Source organism: Poecilia mexicana, unplaced genomic scaffold (genome assembly GCF_051168715.1).
Source record: "Poecilia mexicana isolate PSO_F unplaced genomic scaffold, ASM5116871v1 scaffold_22, whole genome shotgun sequence".
Classification (NCBI taxonomy): domain Eukaryota; kingdom Metazoa; phylum Chordata; class Actinopteri; order Cyprinodontiformes; family Poeciliidae; genus Poecilia; species Poecilia mexicana.
In genome coordinates, this window is record NW_028263391.1 from 24,852,110 (window position 1) to 24,873,841 (window position 21,732).

At 39.7% G+C, this 21,732-nt stretch overlaps 3 protein-coding genes across 3 annotated transcripts; 1 reads left to right on the forward strand and 2 right to left on the reverse strand.

Annotated features, from left to right (window-relative positions):
- Positions 1–867: 867 nt before the first annotated feature.
- On the reverse strand, positions 868–8,836 carry pole2 (polymerase (DNA directed), epsilon 2). Its single transcript, XM_014969710.2, has 19 exons — positions 8,707–8,836; positions 6,898–6,998; positions 6,755–6,830; positions 5,871–5,948; positions 5,693–5,786; positions 5,537–5,611; positions 5,374–5,457; positions 5,204–5,260; positions 5,070–5,118; positions 3,758–3,830; positions 3,501–3,673; positions 3,339–3,428; positions 2,732–2,786; positions 2,594–2,653; positions 2,445–2,522; positions 2,255–2,363; positions 1,273–1,449; positions 1,125–1,192; positions 868–1,034 (listed from the first exon to the last, which is right to left on the reverse strand). The coding sequence occupies exons 1-19, from the start codon at positions 8,775–8,777 to the stop codon at positions 1,016–1,018; spliced, it is 1,587 nt and encodes a 528-aa protein (XP_014825196.2). The 5' UTR covers positions 8,778–8,836; the 3' UTR covers positions 868–1,015.
- Positions 8,837–10,214: 1,378 nt separating this feature from the next.
- Positions 10,215–17,032, forward strand: LOC106905095 (kelch domain-containing protein 1). Its single transcript, XM_014969705.2, has 14 exons — positions 10,215–10,325; positions 10,410–10,537; positions 11,368–11,438; positions 11,897–12,014; positions 12,926–13,038; positions 13,665–13,752; positions 13,827–13,910; positions 13,989–14,069; positions 14,904–14,962; positions 15,073–15,182; positions 15,273–15,345; positions 16,194–16,278; positions 16,391–16,443; positions 16,688–17,032. The coding sequence occupies exons 2-14, from the start codon at positions 10,430–10,432 to the stop codon at positions 16,830–16,832; spliced, it is 1,188 nt and encodes a 395-aa protein (XP_014825191.1). The 5' UTR covers positions 10,215–10,325; positions 10,410–10,429; the 3' UTR covers positions 16,833–17,032.
- On the reverse strand, positions 16,685–19,749 carry LOC148152863 (uncharacterized). Its single transcript, XM_088002614.1, has 3 exons — positions 19,065–19,749; positions 17,935–18,002; positions 16,685–17,752 (listed from the first exon to the last, which is right to left on the reverse strand). The coding sequence occupies exons 1-3, from the start codon at positions 19,476–19,478 to the stop codon at positions 17,662–17,664; spliced, it is 573 nt and encodes a 190-aa protein (XP_087858740.1). The 5' UTR covers positions 19,479–19,749; the 3' UTR covers positions 16,685–17,661.
- Between the last annotated feature and the right edge of the window lie 1,983 nt (positions 19,750–21,732).

Below are 21,732 nucleotides of genomic sequence, written 5' to 3' on the forward strand. Positions count from 1 at the left end.
AAGTAACCTCAGTCAGTGATGGTCTGGGTGCCATGTCAGCTGCTGGTGTTGGTCCACTGGGTTTTATCAAGGGCAGGTCAATGCAGCAGCTATCGGGAGATGTTGGAGCACTTCATGCTTCCATCTGCTGAAAAGTTTTATGGAGATGAAGATTTCATTTTCAGCACCACCTGGCACCTGCTCACAGAGCCAAAACCACTGGTATTACTGACCATGGTGTTACTGTTGGCCTGCCAACTCTCCTGACCTGAACCCCATAGAGAATCTGTGGGATATTGTGAAGAGAAAGTTGAGACCCAAAACTCTGGATGAGCTTAAAGCCGCTATGGGAGCATCCTGGGCTCCATAACACCTCAGCAGAGCCACAGGCTGATTGGCTCCACGCTGCACTAAAGGCTGCAAAAGGATTCCTGACCAAGTACTGAGTGCATAACTGAACATAATTATTTGTAGGTTAACTTTTTTGGTATTAAAACACATTTATTTTATTGGTCGGATGAAATATGCTAATTTTTTGAGACAGGGATTTTGGCTTTTCATGAGCTGTATGTCAGAATCATCACTATTAAAACAATAAAAGACCTGAAATATTTCAGTTTGTGTGCAATGAATCTAAAATATATGACAGTTGAATTTTATCATTACATTATGGAAAATAATGAACTTTATCACAATATGCTAATTTTTTGAGAAGGACCTGTATAGTCCCTGATAATTTATCATTAATTTGACTGATGACATTTTACTTTAGATGAACCTCCTGGCTATCTTTAAGTTCACAACAGAAATTTCTCACAAATGAGAAAAGAATGAATTAGATAAAATATGACTTTCTCAAACCTTGTTAGAATAAAAAGGTTCTGATCATTTTAAGTTCAGTGAGTAAAACTTTTATTTAGACACAACATATAAAGAACAGGTACTTGAAAACTAGCTAAATTCAAAATGCAGCATTATTATTATTTTACAAATGGAATATACAAAGGCTTGGAAACAGGCAGACTCAGGATTTTCCTTAAAGTCCTTGAAGTTTGCTGTGAAGACAAAAATATAAAGTTATGAACATGAGCCTGAAACCAGCAGCAGTAAAGAGAAAAGTCAAAAACTACAACAACGTGTCCCACCTGTCTTCAACGGTTCTGTTGGACGGGTAGTACACCTTGAACGTGAAACCGCTTCTAGGAAACGAGCCCTGGAGGAAAGAAGAAGCAGCTAAAATTAAAACATCTTTTAAAGAAAAGAGACAAACTTCTCGTTTTAGTCTTTTGGTACCGGGTTGAGACACAGGCAGTCGGTGCTGGAGATGGAGAACGGGTCGTACTTGTCTGCAAACACGATGACGTCGGGCACGGGGTAGACCCGGAGGGAGTAGTCGTAGGCCCAGAAGACCGGACTGACGTAGAGAGGAAGAGGAGTCAGGTGTCCCTGGGACAGGACGGTCTTCACAAACTAGAGAGGAAGAGGAGGAAGAGGATGTTTCAGTGGAACCAACATGGAGGAGCTTCTGCAGCAACACCTTAACTTTCCATATATAAAGTTGAGTGTATTTTATTGTGATTTTAAGTGACAGAACAACATAAAGTAGTAGAAGTTAAATTATTCATGGATAATTGGATATTCATGGTTTTCATGGATAAAATCTGAAAAGTGTGGCGTATATTTGTATTCAGCTCCCCTGACTCAGTAGTTAGAGCTCTGAAGTCCCGTCCACTCGGAGACGAAGTTAGGCTTTCTGTCGTACAGGCCGCCTCCTCACAGAGGACGTCGCTCTTTTAGCAAACGTCCTTTTTGGAGTCTGGTTGCTCCAGCTAACGATTAATCAATTAGCATCTGATTAATCATTTCAGCACCAAAACAATCAGTTTTGAAATGGGTCCCAGAGTGGGAAAACTTCAAAACAAACACATTCATACGCGTCACTCTCACAAGTAACAAACACGGCGGCCCATAGTGCTTTTTTCATGCTTTGGCAGTGTGCCACCTACTGGCCCGGCATACTTACTACAGTGTTTTCTCTGCATCTTTGTGGATGGAGTCTGAATTTTCATTCTTTTCCAGTTAGGTTACTTCTTAAAAACAGTTTTATTTAGGGGTATCATGTATAATAGAGTTTTTATTTGTAAAAACATATAAAAACCCATGCAGCATTTGTGATTTATGCGCCACTTTGCATTGGTTTTCATTTGACAAAATGTGAAAAGGTGTGAGGGGTGTGAATATTTAACCTCTGATGTCTCAGAGAAAATAAACTCACATGGTTTGGGATGTCGAGGTTACTGTTGGGCAGCCGGACGCAGTTCCTGCACATCTTGTTGACCAGATCTTCTCTCATGATGATGATCTCTTGGCTGCAGTATTGAATCCTGACCAGATCACATTTTTACAGTCACCTCAGGTGAAACAACCAGAGACCCTCCAGGTGATGTTTTGTCCTGTTTGTTCACCTGCATGGGTTGGTTGTAAACACGGAGCCAGGCACCCTCTGCTGGAAGTCCTGAGTGATGTGCTCTGCCAGCGGCGGTCTGAGGGAGACACGGTTCAGTTCAGCAGCTTCCAGCTCAGACGAGCTCAGGTGATCAGACTGGAGGCCTACCTGGGCAGGATGGAGCCGGGGCCGGGGTCCTCAGGGCCAGGAACAAACACAAAGCGACTGCTACACGTTCAGAAAAACATTTCACATTAACCACCTAATTCAGACCCAGGCTGATCTGTGAGAGCTGGAAGACCTTACCTGCTATGAATGCTGGGATACGAACAGATGACATCAGCCAGGGTCTTTAATGATTCTGCAAAATCACATTGCAAGTAAAAAATGCTCAAAAATCAGTCAAAACCAAATAATAGATGGTTCAATCTATTAACTGAACCATTAATAGATTACATTTTTTCCATAAACTTAATTCTTGGTGAAACTTTACGACACAGTATGAAGGTCCAGACTAAGATTTTTATTATTATTTTTAGTTTCAAGTATAGTCTTATTATTCCAACTTTATTCTAGTAATTTTACATTATTATCGTAATATTACAATTTATGAATATTACGACTTTCTCATAAAATCAAAACTTTACTGTCATAATATTACGACTACGCTGATTTTAATACTACTTTGTCGTTAAATTTCGACTTTATTCTCAAAATATTACAACTATTCTGGTTGAAGTACGACTATTGTCATTATGTTAAGACTTTTTTCTTGAAATGATACGTCTTTACGCTTGTAATTTTCTGAATTCAATCTTGAAATATTTTTTTTGTTGATCTATCCCTAAAAATCCGTTACCATACTATTGAAATATATTTCTGCTGCTATGCTACACAAACCACAAACCCTTACCTCTGAGGGATTTAATCTGAGTTTTTCCATAAGGAGCAGAAGAAAAGTTTCCACAAAAGATGAAGCAGGTTGGAGGCAGAGCAGCATATCCTGTAAGAGAAAGAGCGAGACAATAATGCGGCTATTGTTCTGTGGTGAATGTGAGCAGCTGCAGAATCAGACCTGAGAACATGATGTTGAGCTTCTCCATCACTTCCACGCTGTCCAGCCAGACGTCAGAGACGATCACAAACATGGCGTCTTCGTTCTCCTCCTCCAGCTGCTTCAGCTTGGACGAAGCTTTAACCGAGGTGGAGGACGGACCGCCGAAGAAGTTTATGTTTCCGTAGTACGCCCTGAATTTAGAGCAAACACCAGCAAACTCTGAGAGGAAGAGTCTAGGAGGTGTAAGAAAACGTTAAACGTCCAGCTGCACCGACCTGGTGGCAGATGAAGACTCTGTTGGTGGGAATCCAAAGCCATTGACGTGGAACACTGAGTCTTCGTACCAACCTGAAACAGAGACGAGACAATTCCTCAACGCCGCACAGTAACACTTAATCCTGACCATTTGTCCGCTTGATTTTCTAACATTTGTTTCCTTTCAAACGAATAAACATGGAATATATTTATAGTGCCTGATGAAATTCCAGTAGTTTTTCAAATACTTACACTAAATACCTTGTTGGTATAGTGCTTTAGCATTTAGCTTCCGTCTTAGTGCTTTAGCATTTAGCTTCCATCTTAGTGCTTTAGCATTTAGCTTCCATCTTAGTGCTTTAGCATTTAGCTTCCGTCTTAGTGCTTTAGCATTTAACTTCCGTCTTAGTGCTTTAGCATTTAGCTTCCATCTTAGTGCTTTAGCATTTAGCTTCCATCTTAGTGCTTTAGCATTTAGCTTCCGTCTTAGTGCTTTAGCATTTAGCTCCCGTCTTAGTGATTTAGCATTTAGCTTCCATCTTAGTGCTTTAGCATTTAGCTTCCATCTTAGTGCTTTAGCATTTAGCTTCTTCTTTAGCATTTAGCTTCCGTCTTAGTGCTTTAGCATTTAGCTTCCGTCTTAGTGCTTTAGCATTTAGCTCCCGTCTTAGTGATTTAGCATTTAGCTCTTGTCTTAGTGATTTAGCATTAAGCTTCTGCTTTAGTGCTTTAGCATTTAGCTTCCGTCTTAGTGCTTTAGCATTTAGCTTCCGTCTTAGTGCTTTAGCATTTAGCTCCCGTCTTAGTGATTTAGCATTAAGCTTCTGCCTTAGTGCTTTAGCATTTAGCTTTTGCCTTAGTGCTTTAGCTTCCGCTTTAGCATTTAGCTTCCACTTTAGTGCTTTAGCACTATAGCAATACCTTCAGCTCAATACTGTGTTAACTAATGTTGAGGATTTCGACTTTAGGGTTAGTGCAGCTAACCTCTAGCTAGCTGTGCTCACAATGACATGTCAGGGATAATTCTGGCTGAATGTTTGACGTCTCATTCCAGGTTTTCATATAAGATCCATAGATTATTGCACAAACTTAATGTTTCATCCGTTCCAGAACCAGTTTGGGAGCGAGCTTTGTCCTGTTGGAACACCAGATGGAGCTAAAAAATTTCCTCCTCGTTATTCCACCCATATATCTGTAACCCGCTTTATATCCATCCCCTCAGCATGATGCTGCCACTACCATGCTTATGAAGCATCTTTCATCACATTTTCTTCAATATCCAGGTTTATGTTTAGGACTACAGGAGTAGAAATACTGTAAAATGAATCTTACCTTCTGCCAGCACAAAGCAGGACTCTGTGTACAAACCATTATGAAACTGGTGAAACAGCAGCTAAGGAAAAAATCCACCTGGCGCCGTGTAAAATATTAAATCTGTGGGCAAACTGAAATCGATCAAAGGATATTGCTTTGGACATATCCAGCTGTACTGTCCCACTCGGATCCTCCAGGTAAAATTTACCCTTTAAAAAAAAACACAGAGGATTTTAAATGTTCTTCAATGTTTTTAAAGCAACTTTTCATCCCGTCTAGAAGGAGGAAGATGTCAGAAAGTTTAGACTCTCCTGCAGCTCACCTCTTTCAGCTGTGTGATCATTCCCAGTACGATGACCTCACCCAGTTTAGCTGAGCTGCCGAGCAACGCTTCAATCGTCCTCAGCTGCAGAAATCAACTAATGCGTTATGAATTAAGGCTGTGAATAATTTTCATCTTATCCAGATTAAAGTAGATTCTGTACCTGAAACTTGTTTTGACCTTCCACCACAGCAGCTCCGATGGCCGGCGGCGTGAACAGCTCATGGCGATACGTACGCTTAAAAACAAAAAATAAAAATCACATTTACATTAAAACAACAAACAGCAGTGTTACCGTTATGACTGGGATGTTACTGACCTGCTGTAAGATGGTGTAGCGCTCCCTGAAGAGCTCGGCTTTGTCTCTGGCCAAACCGCACAGGCCGGGCGCCGGGTGGCTCGTCATGCTGATCCTGCACAAAACAAACAGAGGAAGAGCTTTTCCTCTCGCAGCAGCAACACAAAACAAGCCGAGGCGATGCAGGTCAAAAACTCACGGTACAAATTTCTTCCTCTCCACACTGTAAATGTATCTGGGAACGTCAAAAGCTCCGATGATGTTGAACACGTTGTCTCTAGGAGGAAAAGGTCGGTCATGTGAGCAACAGAGCTGAGCGACGTTACGAGCACAGGATATCAAAGATAAATATTCTAAAAGGTTTTCTACCGGGACAGAAATAAAAATGGCAATTATCTGTTTTTATCACAGTTACTCAGGGCTACTCAGGGCTTGTGTTGATTTATTGAAATGATTTTACAACAAACTACTGTTTTGATTTTAATAAACAATCTTAAGTGTCTCATTTGTTCAGAGTCAATTATTTACATACTCTTCCACCTTCCAGTTGTGCCTGGATAAATGTCCCTGGTAGCTTCTGACATTAATGATCAGAAATGTTGGCTTTTAAGCAAAGTTAAAACATTTTAACTTTGCTTGGACTTGATTAAAATTTCTAATTGAGTTAATTTTAGGGTCTGTAATTAATTTTAATCAAAAACTTTATATGAGCTAAATAAGTAACATTTTCAATTCCTTTTTTATACTAAACTATGGAATAAATAGACATATGAGCTATAATTTGTTTGGCTTTAGTATTTAAACTTAACTGAAATATAAAGCCTTAGCATTAGCTTATGCTAAGCACCCTGATGGCATGGCGTCTTAGTGTTAGCAGGAAGAATGTTTACGGTTGGAGCTTTAGCGTTAGCATAGCTAACTTTGTAGTTACTGATAATAAATCTGATCATATCAGGCCAAGGATGAGCATATAAAAACTTCTGATCAACACTGCACTACCAAAAAAAAAATATTAGCTTAAATGACCTTGTTAGAAAAGAAATGAACCAAAACATTGACCTGACTGAGGAAAGTCCAACTCACATGGTGTCCTCCCCGGCCTGAGTGCAGTCCTGAACGGCGCTTTCCACCACAGACAGCTCGATCATGTTAGAGGACACTGCATGAAGACACAGCGAGGTCAGAAACACGAAGGACGCTCATCTTCATCATCAGACTGAACTTACATGGCTGCTTCTCCACTGCGTCCAGAACCTTTTCAACAACATCATCCAGTTCAGAGGAATCCACCGACTCCAGAACCTCCACCAGGTACCGGCTGGCTTCACTGAAACACAAACAGCAGAAACGTTAATAATAACATAAAACGGAATAGATATATATAAATACTTAGTATATAATAATTAATATATATTTATAGGGTTTTTTTATTATTATTAGGTACTTTTGAGGAATTTTAAATTATTTTGATATAATTCTCTTAAAATGTTTTTTTTTCTAACTATGTACAGTTTTAATTTATAAAACAAAAAAATTCCCTTCTCACCCTCTGCGGGTGGGTCTCTCTCTCTCTCTCTCTCTCTCTCTCTATTGCTCTGGTGTTTAGTGCCTGTTCCTGGGCGGCCAGGATGAGGGCCTCTGTGCTGTCCTTGAGTCCAGCTTTCTCCAGCCATTGGTAGGATTTCCTGATATCAGCCACTTCAGTTATTTGTCGGTGGTACATCCCATGTAGGGGCTTGTCCTCCCATGATGGTTCCTCCAGCACCTCGTCCTCTGTTCCCCATTGCCTGAGACATTCGCTGAGCACATCGTCCGTTGAGGCTTTGTCCTTGATGCATTTATGGATCTTGGATGTTTCATCCTGGACAGTGGCTCTCACACTCACTAGTCCTCTGCCTCCTTCCTTGCGGCTCGTGTACAGTCTCAGGGTGCTGGATTTGGGGTGGAACCCTCCATGCATGGTTAGTAGCTTCCAAGTCTTAACATCCGTGGCCTTCATCTCTTCCATTGGCCAGTTAATTATTCCGGCAGGGTATCTGATTACTGGCAAGGCATAGCTGTTTATTGCACGGATCTTGTTCTTGCCATTGAGCTGGCTTCTCAGGACTTGCCTTATTCGTTGGAGGTATTTGGCTGTGGCTCCTTTCCTTGTGACCTCATCGAGGTTGCCATTTGCTTGTGGTATTCCCAGGTACTTGTAGCTGTGCTCTATGTCTGCTATTGTTCCTTCTGGGAGTGAGACCCCTTCTGTGTGGACGACCTTCCCTCTCTTTGTAACCATCCGGCCACACTTCTCTAGTCCGAATGACATCCCAATGTCAGTGCTGTAGATCATATATATATATATATATATATATATATATATATATATATATATATATATATATATATATATATATATATATATGAAAATTAGCTTTTTCCTAAATTTGATATCTTTTATGACAGTGTTGTATGCTCATTAATGCAGTGTAAATAAACCCAATCATTCAATGAGAGTACAGTAAAATATTTAAAAGTAAAACTGAAAATGAAAACTGAAAGTTTACTTTATTTTCTAAAAAAACAAAAAGATGCTTTTGAACAAATTATAACATGATCCAAATGTTAATTTATAGTCAACAGGTCTAGAGATATATTTCAAACTCCTATTTCTGTTTATTTTTATCATTCGTCTCCTGAGCCAAGAAAAGGAGCTTCTGATGCCTCTTAGGTTCTGGATCGACTTAATTCAAGAAATGTGAAGTTCGTGCAACCTTTCCACCAGTTTTTCCTTCCACTAAGCTTCCCACTGATATGCTAGGACGTCCTCCAACTGACTATCAGCCATAACTTCATGTTTTGGTATTAAAATAATTTCTAAACGGTCTGATATGAGATTAAAATTTTCAGAGAAAATGTATTAATTAATTTTCAGCCTTTAAAGTGACGGAAACACTAAGAGCTTCTAAACATCGAGGCTCATTAGTGATCCTATTTATTTATTTAATTTTCAGATAATAAAAAATTATCTTCAATGAGTAATGAATACATACGGTCGAAGAATAAGGCCTCTCATCTTGAAGCCGGCGGAAACCTTCGTCTTTATTTTGCGAGAAACATCCATTATTCCTCCCCTCACAGCTCAACTTTGGCGCTAAATGACAACTTCCGCACACATTTCGTCATTTCCGTACAAATTCCGCTACTTCCTTTACAGCAATCTATGCCAAAATAAAAGCGAGAAAACAGAGCGCTATAGATGAAAGATTTGGAACCGTAATAAATGAAAATATAAAGCTTACTTCCGCCTGTGCTACATTACAAATAATTTTCTGTATTCAGTGAACAAAACAATCAACACAGCACACGTTCCAGAACTGTAGGAACAGGCGATATGGCTCCCTTACCTGGGTGGCATGAACTACGGGCGCACAGGTAGCGGGAATTATGTCAGATTTAAGTTGCCAATTTTTTTTAGTTGTTTATTTGCATGTTCATGTACTTTAAGTCGTGTACTGCAAGAAATTGTCAATGTAGAGTGCAATTAGCTAATGTAGAATGCTCTGATTTGTAGCATTCACTTTAAAGGGACACATTGAACGTAAAACCCAATTTTAAAACACTTATAACTGGTTATTTAATGGTTCACACCAAATATACCTTAATATACAATAATACATACAATGGAAATCATCTAGCATTACTCCAGAAGCTAACGTTGACTGTCTTCCTTATCTCTGCTGTTGGGGCTCAGTCAATAAGAGCTTGGTCAAAGCATAAATTAATTTACATATAATTTGGAGCTACGTTCTGCAGAAAACTCTTTAATAATTGCAAATAGGTGGCGGGTTCACAGTATTTAACTTTTTTAATTAATCTGGATCGCATATAATTGTCTGTTGAGCAAAGTAAATAAAAAATAAATAAACTTTCTTACCTTACCTGAAATATTATAAATACTTATATTTATCTAAATGTCTAAATCAATGCTGCAAACACTTCTTCACGCTTGCTAATGCTTACACACAACTAATCAACTAAAAGGCCCTCAGAGGGGTTGAGGTTTACTGGGAAAGTTATCTTTAAGGAACAAAATGTTTTGCTTTCTAAAGGTCTATCATATTGACATGGCAGACTATAAATAAACTCAGAAAGATGAGCACACACTGTTTTTTGCTTGCTGTTTGTCTGGGTTGAGGGAAATAAACAGGCTTCCACTTTGACCCTCAATATGTAGCCTTCATCCCTTCTTTGGACATTTTTAGCTATTTGCAGAACTAACTATAAATAGTTAATTTATTTTGCAGTCAATTGCAGATGAAGAGGTTTTTATTCCCAGTGATGAAAGTTGCAATTTCATTCACATATCAATGTATTATTACACATAAATAACAATTATATTGAGAATAAATTAAAAATTTTGTTTATATTGTGGAGTTTTAAAGTATGCATATATCACTGTGTGTGTAAACAAACTGAATTAAAGAAATTAACAGGCTTTGGGGAGATTTTATTATGCTGAAAATAGAGGACCGGAAGTTGTCTTTTATTTTGTAGTAGTGTTTACACAGCTGATGGTGGAGACGATGAACTTGTTACGTCTCGGGAGCCAAATGCTGAAATTAACAGTATGAGAAAAAGTAACCCTGCAGCTGGACGCGAACTGTAACCTGTGAGTATCTTTATGCGTTTCTTCTCTTTCGCGAGTGAGTAAACATGTTTTTAATTTAAAATAAGCGTTTCTTCCCTTTCTCAGCTGAACTGACAGGACTGAGGATGGACCCCGCCTTTGAGCGGCACTGCTCGGAGCTGGTAGCCCGGGAAAGGAGCGGACACACGGCGGTGGTGCTGGACAGCCTGCTGTATGTGTGGGGCGGCTACATGGTGAGAGAAATGCACAAATACGTCACCAGATCCACGGAAATCTACATGAAAAGCATTACTCCAGTATTGCGCTTAGCTAACGCTGTCATTTCGTGTTTTTGTAGTTTTTGGTCGTTTCGTGCCCGACCTATCGCAGGACGTTTTCCTACCATCAATTCCTACTTCCCCTTTTCGTGCCCAGTCCTTGCCATGGCATTTCGTACCAATTCATGCGAAACACTGCGTCTCAGTTTATCTTTAAGTGAAGTATTTTCATTAATTACTTTATTTTAGTTTATCGTTTTATTTCAAGTCAAATAAGAAAAACATGCATGTTAAACCTTTTAGTAGATAAAATTAGAATATGTGTATATAAATACACATAAATACAAATATATAATTACAGTACAAACAAGACAGTCATCCAGTTAATTTTTACATAATGATACTCTATTCTATTTGTACATAGAGAAACACATTTAGCTCTGAAAGGAGTGGAATAAACAATATATTATATATCATAAAATAAATGAGATACTATACTATTATTATAAATATATGGTAAAATATATTGTGATACATATACATTTACGATGCAATAGGCTGATATATGTCACTGATGGGTAAAGGCCATTTCATGCCCAGTAAAGCAGGCGCAAAACAACCTGAAGTACAAAGAGACGAAATGACCAACAATCTTTTAAGTCTGGTGCCAAACAGCCGTTTGTGGGAAATAAATGTTGCTATATATTAATTTCCTTCTTCCATTCTGTAAACAAACAGTTTAATAAATAATAACTAACTTTGTGTGGATTGATGCTAGTTATTAATTATCCTGTTTTATTTTGCAGTCGATTGCAGATGAAGAGGTTTTTATTCCCAGTGATGAAATCTGGGTCTATGACTTGGAGGGAGGGATATGGTAAGAGTTAATCAGGTTCAGCTGACCTCCTGTTGACCTTCTACTGACCTCCAGCTGACTTCCTGCTCCAGCTGACCTCCTGTTGACCTCCTGCTGACCTCCTGTTGACCTCCAGCTGACTTCCTGCTGACTTCCTGCTCCAGCTGACTTCCTGCTGACCTTCTGTTGACTTCCTACTGACCTCCTGCTGACCTTCTACTGACCTCCAGCTGACTTCCTGTTGACTTCCTGCTGACTTCCTGCTCCAGCTGACTTTCTGCTGACCTCCTGTTGACTACTGACCTCCAGCTGACCTCCAGCTGACCTCCAGTTGACCTTCTACTGACCTCCAGCTGACCTCCTGTTGACTTCTTGCTGACTTCCTGCTGACCTCCAGCTGACCTCCAGGTGACCTTTAATAATGTGGTGTTTTCGGACAGCAGTGACTGCAGTTCGTCTGCTGGTTGTGTTTTTTGAAGGCAGGTGTTTCACATGTCCGGCGAAGTTCCTCCCTCCATGTCTGGGACCTGTGGTTCCTCCCTCGGAGGAAACATGTACATATTTGGAGGATGTGATGACGGCGGACAGACCAATCAGGTTAGAGCTCCTCACCTTGCTCTTCTGTTGTATAATTAAGATTATATGATTATTTTTTGTGAGCCAGTATTCATTCCCCTGAACTTATTAACCTTTTGCTCCAATCATAACTTTCAGTATTTTGTTGGGTTTGAATGTAACTGACACACACAATTTTATCATGGAAGAAATATTTTACATATTTTTCAGATTTATCACAACATTTTGTGTTAGCTTTGTGATGACAATAAAACAATTTATTACATCTTTTTTAGGTAACTATATGGTAGCATTTAAAACCCCACAAACAAATTTTTGTTCCCATTTTAAATGATTTTCTTCAGCACATCGCCTACTTAAAGAAGTGTGATTTTTATCACTAAGCTGCAGACAGTAACTACATTTAATCATAATTTAAATTTGTCTGATGCTCTTAACAAACAGTGGAGAAAGTAGTACAAAGTTTACTGTCTGTTTTGTATTGTTTAAACATAACTAATTGTTATATATATTATATTATTGAGATGATAAATTAAACGTCTTTTTTTAAAAATAAATTTTCACAATAAATGCAGTTTCTTCTTTGAAAATATCTCATGTGTTGGTTTTTGTAAATTTCCTCTTTTTGTTCAGTCTCATTTTTTGTTAGTTTTCATATTTTTTCCTTTGTTGCTTTCATTATTTTTACTTTAATATAGTTTCATATTATTATTCTGTCTTTCTGTGCATTCTTCCATGTTGCCTCTGATTTATCCCTTCTAATGATTCAATAGAAATATGTCCAGCTGTCACTGGGAGAAAAGCAGGATCCTCTGTGTAAATGCAAAATAATTTGATGCGTTTAAATGTTTGATAAAGTCATAATCAGCCTCAATTAGCCTAATAAATGTAACTGAACTCTGTTAATGTGAACGTCTGACTGTGTTTTCCAGATGTTCTGTGTCGACCTGACAGACGGTCGATACGTGTGGAAGAAGATCATCCCGCTCTGTGGCTCTGCTCCCTCACATCGAGACAAACTGTCCTGCTGGGTTTATAACGGAAAGTGAGGAAGTCAAAACGACAAATTCCTTATTTTCAATGTGTATCAGAAGTTGATACCAGGCAGTTTTAGAAAAACAGTGACACCATCCCAGAATCGACAGGCTTGAGTTTGTAAAAATGTTAGTTTGGGAAACTATGGTTTAAAAAATATTTTAAACAAGCTAAACATGAGCTTAGACAAAGACAAACTCTTTGTCTCTAAAAACAACATGGCTGCACAGATTACCTCTGCATGCACAGCATTTCTGACATTCTGCCTGTTAGACAAAAGACAAAGGGGCTGGAAGCATGGCCCAAGAAAACAACAAAAAAGATGCAGCTTATTAGAACTGTTAATAAAGGTATAATTTAAAGACATTTATTTATTGTTATAATTATTTTTTACATCCAGGGAAACAACGGATTACTTTAAGTTTCATGTGTAGCAATTCAAATTTGACAGACCAAGTCCAGTTTAGTAAAAATCAAGATGTTCTGGGATGTTCAGAGAGCTTTGAAAGATTTCAGTGTAAAGATGTAACAAAATAAAGAACCACAGATCAACATTTATTAATGCATTAAAAAGATCTTGGGTATAATTTTGTTGTAAACATAAATGTTTATTTCCATGCTGTGTTGTTCTTCCAGGCTCATCTACTTTGGAGGATACGGCCATAAAGTTCTGGCTGATATCACCAGCAGGAGCCGAAACTTCATCCCGGATGAAACATCCTGGGTAATTTATCTGCTAACCAGCTGGAACTAACTCAGTACTTTTTAACATCTTTAAGATAATCGTTCTGTTTGCAGGTGGATGATTTGTTTTGGGGATGGAACAATGAAGTTCATGTATTTGACCCGGTTAAAGGCAGCTGGGCTGAACCCCAGACTCATGTAAGCACATCATGAACAACTCGCTGCCCTGCGGTCCGAGACGTTTTCAGACCAGAACCGTTCTGTTTCCTCCTGCAGGGCCGGCCTCCCGCTCCCAGAGCCGCCCACGCCGGCGCCACGCTGGGGCGCAGAGGATACGTCTGTGGAGGCCGAGTCATGGTGAGGGAACGCTAATCTACGGCTGATAGACATTCAGAAACACTAAAAAACCTACTACTTTTTATCCTTAGTGTCTGAATCGCATTAAACGTTTCATGTTTTACACCAGGAAGGATCATCAAAGTGATTTCTTTTTGCTTTTTGATGCTGCTGTAAACTTCCTACTAAATCAGAACCTTACATCCGTTTCTTTAGTATTTGGCAGATTTGCTACTCACAACAGATTGATGAATGTTTTCCTTCTGACAGAACCAGAGAAACTGGGTCAGGATTCTAATGTTTAATCATAAATGCTAGTTTAGCTAATGCTAATGCACTACACTAACACAGCATTTAGCAGAAGCTAATGCTAAAGTGCTTAGCTCATTTTCTTTCTGTATGTTTGTTGTTTGTCATAAAGTTATTGGGAAAGAACAAAGACGAGAGGAAATGAAACTGATGTGTCAACAGACTTCACTCGTCAAAATAAGAGCATGAATGTAAATGTCTGACTACTTGACGAATTCGTCACACTTGATAACCAAAACTTGAACTTTATCCAGCTGGAAGTTTTCAAAACACCTAAGTGAATTAGCACTTTAAAATTTGTCAGGAAAAATTAATGTAGTGGAAGCTAAATGCGGTAAACATTTTCAAAGTTAGCAAAAACGCTCAAGTGCTAAGAGAAAAATTAGCTCTGCTATCAGTGGATTAGCGGAAGCGTGCCCACACTGCTGGCCTGATAGACAGTAAAAAAACGTTTATCTTTTCATACAGTGCATGTAAATATCTGTGCATTAATAGCCTGATGTAGGACAGCTGGATGCTAGCTGCTTTGCTCATTTTTACTCACAGGAAACCAGGACGAATGATCTTCACAGCCTAGACCTCGAATCCTGGACTTGGACTGAAATGTCAGTAAACAAACACAGAATGCTCCAATCACATTCAGTCGTCATGACCGACCAGACGTTAGCTGAAAATGTTCAGAATCATGCAGACGGTTACTGTGACTCGTATGCAGAGTTCCTTCATCCGCTGCTCCGGTGGGCAGATCCTGGCATTCGGTCACGGCTGTGTCAGAGTCCACCATGTTCCTGTTCGGAGGCCTCAGCGTCGACTGCAGACCAATGAGTGAGCAAATATACCTGCATTCATCCGATTAGCATCCAGCTCATGTTTTTTAGTTCAGATCTCTTCATCTTCACATACTTTCCACTTCAGGTGACGGCTGGCTGTTTGACGTAGAAACTAAGAAGTGGAGGGAGTTTGAGCATCCCTACCAGGACAAGCCCAGGTACCAGACTGACCTTAAAGGTCAGGAGAGGAAAACGAACCGTCGGGATAAAATCCTGAAAGCTTTTTACAGAAAACATTTTGATTTTCTCTGCGGCTCGCAGCAAATCTCAGCTCAGCTTGAAGGGGTTTGTTTATGTGGAGAGCAGTTTCATTCAAAATTAAATTAAAAGATAAATAAAATCAGTTTTTTAATTAATAAAACATAAAAATAATTAATTTTGGGAAGTGCCTTCAGATATTTGCTGTGAACTGGTGCACTATATAAGTAAAATAGAATTTAATAAAATTAGTAAATAAAATGTGTAATTGTCCCCATGAATAAAAACAAAATACATAATAAAAATATTTTTAATAGGGAGCTTATTTTTTCAGTCTCAGTTTTAGTATTTATTAAGTTTTTCAGGATCCCCAGCCCTCATGAAATAGTACTTATATTAATAAGTCAGTAAAATATGCAAAGTAGCTCTACAAAATAAACACCATTATGAAATAAATGATGATATGAAGACATAGATTAAATATAAATAAAGAAATCTTAAAAAAACTGATTAACAAAATTAAAAAATATATTTATTTAGGTTTTTTTTCATGGGGGACATGTATTTACTTGATTGAGTATTTAATAATTAATTATTTAGTGTATTTTTTATTTAATTGTAAGCTAAACTGCTCTGTCAGGGTAAATATGCAGCCAGAAAGTTTCTCTCATAGACATCCAACCACTGAATTTATATATTTGAGCATGTATGTATATTTTTGACCCTGTCTGGTGAGAGAAGCTCCAGTCTGAGTTAAATCGTGTTCACCCAGTTTTATTTTAGACATGAATTGTGTTTCCTGTGTCAGGTTGTGGCACACAGCCTGCGGCGGCAGAGACTCAGACGTGGTTGTGTTTGGTGGAAGCTGCGACTACATCCTGCTAGTTGACACGGTGAGCGTCTCCTGCTAACGTTCCATCAGACTGAGCAGCACTGACTGTATCAAGATACAGTAAAGTGGAAAAAGAAATAATTATAATAATCTTGTGTAACTATATTTTTCAGGGACATTGCAACGACGCTCTTGTTTTCCAGATGCAGCCACATCCTTTGTTCAGGTAACAAACTTCACCTCATGAAGCTGAAGAGGAAACAGGAAAACTAACTAACTAACTAACTAACTAACTAACTAACTAACTAACTAACTGTTTATCCTTCTGTGTCACATATTTTTTCCTCTGAAAAACGACGGGTCTAATGCCGGAAACTTCAGTTTGGAATTAGAAAACTTTGGTCATGTTAAATCGGACATTCTCTCTCGATGTGGAAATGTAATTTTTTGACATTTTTTGTCCCTGACAGGATCTGTGAGGATTACATTGCTAAGAATGTGAGGACCTTGGAGAGGCTGAGAAAGCAGCTTCCTCTTCTCCCTCCCAAGCTGCTGAAGGCTCTGCAGAGGAGGATTTCTTTCTACCGGCCCTCAAAGAAGCAGAGCAACAACTAAACCTTCAAAAAATGCCAAAACATCACAATGTCATATACGGTGACTAGTTTAAATTTAAAGACACACTGTGCAGATATATTTTATGGGGGTTTATTTGATTATTTTACAGATATACATTTGATTTTGTACAGCGTTTGTGTCCAAACAGTCATGCTCTGTTTATGTGATGGCAGTTTATTAAATAAGATGTTTGAAAATCATTTCATAGACATTATTCACACACAGCCTGATGTTTCTTTAGGTTTTTTAATGTATTTTATTTTGCATGAAAAAAGAAAAACTACATTTTTTGTTTGACTCGTGCAGCTCCATGTTGAACCACCGAGTGGCAGCAGCTTCTCATGTTTGGCTGAAATGTGGAGCAGAAATGCAGCTGTGAAGGCTGCAAATGGTTCTGGTGCCACAGTCCGTCTGAAAAAGTGCAGGAACGGGTCGGGGAAATATGGAAGCAAATATTTCCTTTCCTAGAGCAGCCAGGACAGTTTAAAGTCCAGCATTGCACCCAAAAACTGTTTATTAGACTAAATAAAGTCTTCAGAGGGGCCTGTTCTCTGCGGTCACTCATTTCCTGGTTTTAAAGAAAGTTTATGAACCATAGGAAACAAACACGCAGGCTCTGAGGGAGCCTGCTGGGAGTAATGGGACGACATGACGAACCAGGGAGGTCTGCGTCTGTTCACACTGCGCCTCCAAGCATCAGGCCAAGTCTCTGCTGCAATTACAGGCTTCAAGCTGTTAAATAAGGCTGCCAGAGCCAGAGGGTCAGGTTACATGGACCCAATACCTTTATCTAAAACTGTAGATGGTTGTCTTTACTTCTGCTGACCAGTCAGCTGAACTCCTGTTCAATAGTGTCCATCAGCTCTTCTTCTGAGCCGTCGTACAGGATGACGGGCATGGCGGCGGAGGCGCCAGACGTCCTGCAGGAAGTGGATTAAAAGGTGATTAAAAGCGAAACGTTATTGTGAAACAAGACCAGTTGTCAGGTTAATGGCCTCCCGCTGGTGTCCTGGTCCCTTTACGGTGAATTTGATCTGGTCACCGCTTGTTTCATCCTCCGCTGAGCTCAGATATGAATGATTAATGAGAGCCATCCACTTACTGCTGTTTATCAAACGCCGGCGCGCTTTCCAAGAACGTTCCTCCTGCTGAGAACTTCTGGGTCGCCGGCTTAGAGGACAAATGAGACAAAACAGCGACTGAAGCAGATTAATGAAAAACTTTGATCATACCCTGAATACTTGAAGACAATATTCAAGTTATTTAACTAGCTCATACATTTATCTTAAAGTGTAACTAAACTTTAGCCAATAGGAAAATTTGACTGCAGTAGCCACTGTTCAACCTAAAGGGGGCAGCACCGAGACGGGTTTAGGCCAAATGCTGCAAAATGAAACATTTACATAAAAATGTCAATTTACACATGAACATAAAGCTAGCAGTTTAAAGACCAATTTATACAGCTGACTAACTAACTAACTAACTAACTAACTAACTAACTAGCTAGCTAACTAACCAATCGTTAGTTAATTTAGTTTAGTTAATTTAGTTTAGTTAGTCATTACGTCTTTAAGAGACTGATTCAAGATTTTAAAAGTAAATTAAAAATGCATTTGTATTCATCCATATTTACAAAAATTTACACTAATACCCCAAAATAAAACAAACCAGTTCAGATGTCACTAGTTAGTTACTTTTAGTTTGAAGCTAAACATTTAACTTGCTAATTAAGTATTTAGTTTTTTCTTACTGAGCAAGGAAAAATATTTAGTTTGGAATTAAACAATTAGCTTGGTAACTAAATATTTGGCTAGCTAACTAAATATTTAATATGGATCTAAATATTAGTGTGTAAACTAAATATTGCACTTGCTAACTAAATATTTGTTTCCCTTTACCTAGAAAGCAAAGATGTTTAATTTGGAGCTGTAATTAGCTGCTATTTAGATATTTAAATTGCTAATCAAATGTTGTGTTTCCCTTTAATTAAAATGCAAAATATTTTTCAATATAGTGAAATATTTCGTACCAACCTGAAAAAGTATAATTAAATATTTAGTTTTGAATTGTGGCATTAATAAATGAATTAAAATGAAAAGTAAACCTCCACCTTGTCTAACTCAACTCGCTGTTAATTCAGGCTAATTCTGACTTTAACTGACCTGAGTAATAATTAATCTCTAACTTTATAAAACTGTTTCCTGTGTGACTGTCGGAGGACTTCAGTCTTACATGACGCTGAGTGAAGCCTGCAGGTTTGACTTGCTTCCTGTGCGTAAACACGCAGTCGCTCCTCTTGTTTACATCCACGCTCCATGGGACACGTGGCTCCTCCAGCTGTGGCGGACAGCTCGGCTCGTCCTCCGTGTCCCCCCCGCTGAAGGGACACAGTCCATATGTCCTGGACCTGGTGAACGTTCTCCTTGGCGGGGTTTTCCTGACAGGAGCCCCCCGTCTGTCCGTGTCATCGTCAGCGTGGGGCCCCTCGCCGCGGCTCTCCGGCTGCGCGCAGTGAACCTTGTGTTGGCTGAACGGCCCTCCGGCCTGCGGGGATGGATGGACACCAGCTCCTCCTGCCTTGGACAGCCTCACCTCGCTGACACACGCAGGTGTAACTTTCTTCCCTCTGCTGCTTCCGCTTCCCATCGCTTCTAAAAACCAACTCCTGTTTCCGAGTTTTCCCTCAGGCAGCGCATTCCTCACCCAGGCCGCGCTGGAAGCTTAGCGGGTTAAAGACGGAGATCCGCCGGAGCAGATGTGGCTGAGGACATTCCTGCAGACGCACAGCTGGAAGCGTCCCCGCATGTCCACAGGACCAGCTCAGAGCCGCAGCCTGAACTTTCCAACAGCCATCAGGATGGGAAGCAGCGGATCGGTTACATAACGCGGCTGGGCCAGAACCCCAGGGAGAAAACCCCGCCTTCTGCCGGGGAACGCACACCCTCTGCGAGTCAGACGGAACAAAGAAACACTTTCCACTTTAGAACCAGCATGTCTCACTTTAAACCAAAAGAGAAAAGAACCTCATTTCAGTCGCTTGCAAAAGTATTTATTAAACATTTCCTGAAAAATATTTTTATTGGGATTTTATGTAGAAAGTGGAAGAAAACTAATTTTTTCTACATTCTGAAAATGTTTGAGTTGGTATTAATCCCACCTGAGTCCAGGTCTGTTAAACGTCTGCAGATGTTTTCTCCATTCTTTGTATCAGAGCTCAGACAGGCTGGATGGAGAGCATCAGTTTTCAAGTCACAGACGTTACTCTGGATTTAGGTCTGGACTTTGAATAGGCCATTCTAACAACGGATCTGATCTGAGCCATCCATAATATCTCCAGCTGGATGTTTAGAGTTGTCTTGTTGGAAAGTGCTGCAGGATGATGCTGCCACCACTGTGGGTTCAGGACGAGGTTGAGGGTTATTTTTCCACCAAATGATTTTGTTTTCCCTTTAAAATCAGTTTTTGTCTTTTATCTTCGTTGTCTTGTTGTCTTGACAACATTTCCAACATTTGATCTACTTTTCCTTCTTATGGATATATTTTTCCAGGATTTTGAGGTAAATGTGAGTGAATTCTGCAGATGAAAACTTTTACACTTCAGCTTCCCAGACATTGTTTTGGAAACTTTTTAAAGACTTAAAGACAAAAAGAACAGAGAGAAAGAAAAAAAGCAGTTTGCAACGTTTCAGTAAGCGTGTGAGTGTGGTCATACGCTGCGTGGCAGACAGCTGGACAGCCGGCTCTCTCTGGAGGATGACCAACTCAGAGGCACCTGTTGTTGAAGCGAACGCTGTGAATGTCTCCCAGATGTTTCACTGTGGAGTTTCCTACCATTACTACTGGATTTAAAGGAAAAATGGAGAAAACTAAACACCATTTAGAGCTGCTGCATTTCAACACTGTCCAGCTTTCTTTGCAACTTCGTCACAAAGACTCCCAGCATGCACCAGGGTGTCATTAAGGAAACCAGACTCCCACATCTGGAAGAAAACTCCAACAGCTTCCAGACGAGGGGAGGATCCATGTGCTGCAGCCCCGGCCGGCCGGCACATAGCTGTGGTTTCTCTGACTCAGGAACTCTCCTCCAGCGGGAACCGATCCTGGAAGTCTGGACGGATTTTACAGACTCCACCCAGCAGTCAGCCTGAAAAACATCTTTAAAGATCCTGCTCTGGATCAAGCCTTCTTCTTGTTGACAAATCTGTACTATTATAAAACCAAGAGAAAAAAAATTAGGTTATGAGGCAGTTTTTGTACATTTTGTGATGTTTGAGCCAAACTTCAGAAGGTTTTACTGGGATTTTATGAACTAGATCAACACAAAGAGCAGAATAACTTATTATTTTTAATTTAATAAAATCCATAAAGTGCTGCATGTCTTAACTCTGATACCCCCAAATTAAATATCAAATCTGAAACTGAAAGGAGCACAGGGTGTCCAAAGTGTGGCCTGGGGGCCATTTATGGACCTTGGCCTGGTGTGGTGGGGCCCACAGTGCAAGATTGATACAAATTCAGAGATTAATATAAATGTAATCATCTGGACAGATAATCTGGACACATAAAGTAATTCCAGAGAGGTTGCCAAGGCAACCGTCTGCAAAGCCAAAGCAGCTGACCTGCAGTAAAAGAAAGATGGCCGCCTCCATCCATCTTTGAGTCGTTCTTCTGGATCCGCTACGTTTCAGAACGTTGGCGTTCTGTCTAACAAGATGGCGGTTCGGCCTGAGGAGGAAGTCGCCCTCCTTCCTCTCTCACCGCCGTCCGTTCTTCCTAACACACAGTGAACACAAAACAAACATGGTGGACAAAATCACGACTGGTGAAACTTCAAACTTCTAATTAATAATCATGACTTCCTGTTTCAAACACCCAAATGAATAAACTCAAATTAAAGGTT

Bases quoted from the DNA above. Each gene is read 5' to 3' on its own strand.
- pole2 (XM_014969710.2), bottom strand. From the start codon at position 8,777: ATGGATGTTTCTCGCAAAATAAAGACGAAGGTTTCCGCCGGCTTCAAG. The intron at 5,612-5,692 runs GTCAGTAACATC...TTTGTTTTTAAG, and splicing joins GCTACACCATCTTACAGCAG to CGTACGTATCGCCATGAGCT. The intron at 5,458-5,536 runs GTACAGAATCTA...TGATTTCTGCAG, and splicing joins AAGGTCAAAACAAGTTTCAG to CTGAGGACGATTGAAGCGTT.
- LOC106905095 (XM_014969705.2), top strand. From the start codon at position 10,430: ATGGACCCCGCCTTTGAGCGGCACTGCTCGGAGCTGGTAGCCCGGGAA. The intron at 11,439-11,896 runs GTAAGAGTTAAT...TGTTTTTTGAAG, and splicing joins GACTTGGAGGGAGGGATATG to GCAGGTGTTTCACATGTCCG. The intron at 15,346-16,193 runs GTACCAGACTGA...TTCCTGTGTCAG, and splicing joins CCCTACCAGGACAAGCCCAG to GTTGTGGCACACAGCCTGCG.
- LOC148152863 (XM_088002614.1), bottom strand. From the start codon at position 19,478: ATGGGAAGCGGAAGCAGCAGAGGGAAGAAAGTTACACCTGCGTGTGTC. The intron at 18,003-19,064 runs GTAAGACTGAAG...TTGTCCTCTAAG, and splicing joins CAGGCTTCACTCAGCGTCAT to CCGGCGACCCAGAAGTTCTC. The intron at 17,753-17,934 runs GTAAGTGGATGG...CACTTCCTGCAG, and splicing joins CCGGCGTTTGATAAACAGCA to GACGTCTGGCGCCTCCGCCG.